This window comes from Mandrillus leucophaeus, unplaced genomic scaffold, assembly GCF_000951045.1.
Source record: "Mandrillus leucophaeus isolate KB7577 unplaced genomic scaffold, Mleu.le_1.0 Scaffold742, whole genome shotgun sequence".
Classification (NCBI taxonomy): domain Eukaryota; kingdom Metazoa; phylum Chordata; class Mammalia; order Primates; family Cercopithecidae; genus Mandrillus; species Mandrillus leucophaeus.
The window spans coordinates 515,648-517,886 of record NW_012108053.1 but is presented as its reverse complement, the minus strand read 5'-3'; the positions used below and the strand labels follow the sequence as shown (position 1 = coordinate 517,886).

The following is a 2,239-nucleotide window of genomic DNA, read 5'->3' as shown; positions in this document are numbered from 1 at the left end:
ATCCTTCACGATGATGTATAGGTCCCACATAAATTGGACCTTATTATTAATTTTTTAAAATTTTACTTTAAGTTCTGGGATACATGTGCAGAATGTACAGGTTTGTTACATAGGTATACATGTGCCATGGTGGTTTGCTGAACCCATCAACCAGATTTTAAACCTGTATGCATCAGGATAAAGGGAATTGGACCTTATTTATCCCTTGACTTTATGGCATTAAACTCCTCCCCAGGTTCTGGCCATACGGTCTTTTATAGTTCCTTTGAACATAATAAACTCACTATTGTCTTATGGCCCCTGCACTGTTCTCCCTTCCTGGAATATTCTTTTTTCTGACGTAACGGTTGCCTGAAATTTCAGCTTAAATATCATCACTTTAAGAGTAGTATTCCTTTGAGCAAGGCTGTAGAGGGATAATCATACCATCAACAGCAGTGGGACTTCCTAAAACTCTTCCTAACTCATTTCTCCTCAAAGCCCTGCATTTCACATTCATCTTTAACAACTCTAGCCAGTCCTGATGTCTTCCCTGCTGTCCCTCTTTACAGTCACGCTCCCCAAACCTCCTATGTTTTTATCTTATTTTTTCATGAAAATCCATATAATTGCTTATGTAGATGGATACAAAACACAAGAAGAAAAAAAAGGCCATCTGCTGATCAACAATACAGGCTTCTCCTCTGGTAACAGGATGGGAGTTGATAAATTCTTTTGAAAAAAATATTAGACTCAGGTCTCCTCTAACAGAAGTAAACGAGTACAAGTGAACAAGTTTCATCATGTTATGCCGATCAAATTCAGACCAAAGTTTTCCTTCTATAAATATGCCACATATATGCAAAGCTTTAATGTAGAAATGAAAACCAGCAGGAGCATTTTGTAGAGAGATCACAACACCTGCATGATTCATCTGTTTGGTATCTAACATAATCTAGACTCTTGGTGCATATTCATGCCAGTAACAGTTAAAAAAAAAGTTACGGTAAAATTTCTTAAGTAATTGTGCTATTATCAGTGTTGCAGATTTCTCATGAATTTTACTCTATGATTTGCAAATTCAAACAGAATTTTGCAGAATTAAGGAAGGTATGGGGCATTAATATAAAATTGAAGATAGCCATTTCTTATGGCTATCTTAAGAGTAGGGAATGCTTCCCCCACTGGGTTTTTCTAGTGATAGGTCCTCCCAAGTTCATGACTAAATGACAGTAAACTCCCTTCCCAGACTCAAAGTTTTGTCAGGTTAGGGGAGATGGGTAACATTATTGAGTAATTAAGAGCATTAAAACTGAGAAGAGGTTGCAGGATTTACAGATTAGTGAAACATTATTTATGTATGTAATGGCTTTAGTCATTACTTATATAACAGTTTCAGTATACAGTAGAGTCAAGAAAACGACAGCACAGCATACCCTATTCAAGGCTTTTCAATGCAACTGAAAGAAATGACAGAAATGTGAGGAATTATGTTTGACAAAGAACAAAAGCCAGTGGAAAAGTCATTCCAGGTGTAACAGAATGTAAAAACCACTAATGACGCACAAGAGTAATAAGAAAAAAATGATGAAAAGAGAAAAAGGAAAGCAGAAAGAAAAGCATCAAAGACATCTGCAAAAGGGTAACTCTAATAACTCCATCAGGGGTCATACAGAGCTATCAATGCTGGTCATGTTCTAATGTGGCCAGATATTCATAGGAAATTGACTTACCCGCTCTTCAGCTTCTGTCAATACATTCATAGCTCTCATATTGACATTTCTTCCTAGTTTCTCCTTCATTTCTTGCAACTTCTGAAGTCTCTGACCAGCTTCTTTAGGGTTGTTAGTTTTGAAATCATAGGCACTATTGGGTTGGCCAAAGAGGTGTCTCTCTGCATTAATCCAGTCATAATCTTTCAACATTTTGGATACCTAGCCACATATAAAAATAGATGGAGATCTACAAATGTTTACAAACCAATATATATAAGCCAGTTTCTTAAATATTTAATACTTTTTAATCAAATACTGAAGAGGAAAAAACCTTCAATGACTGATTTTTTTGTTTGTTTGTTCGAGATGGAGTTTCGCTCTTGTTGCCCAGACTGGAATGCAACGGGGCAATCTCGGCTCACCACAACTTCGCAACCTCTGCCTCCCAAGTTCAAGTGATTCTCCTGCCTCAGCCTTCCGAGTGGCTGAGATTACAGGTATGCGCCACCATGCCCAGCTAATTTTGTATTTTTAGTAGAGATGGG

The 2,239-nt window shown here is 37.2% G+C and overlaps 1 protein-coding gene across 1 annotated transcript in view; it reads right to left on the bottom strand.

The window, feature by feature from the left end:
• SMC2 (structural maintenance of chromosomes 2) overlaps window positions 1–2,239 on the bottom strand; it is a 62,809-nt gene that overhangs the window by 16,739 nt on the left and 43,831 nt on the right. The window contains exon 21 of the mRNA XM_011966104.1: window positions 1,713–1,913. Coding sequence (XP_011821494.1) covers window positions 1,713–1,913 — 201 coding nt within the window. The remainder of the gene's footprint in view (window positions 1–1,712; window positions 1,914–2,239) is intronic.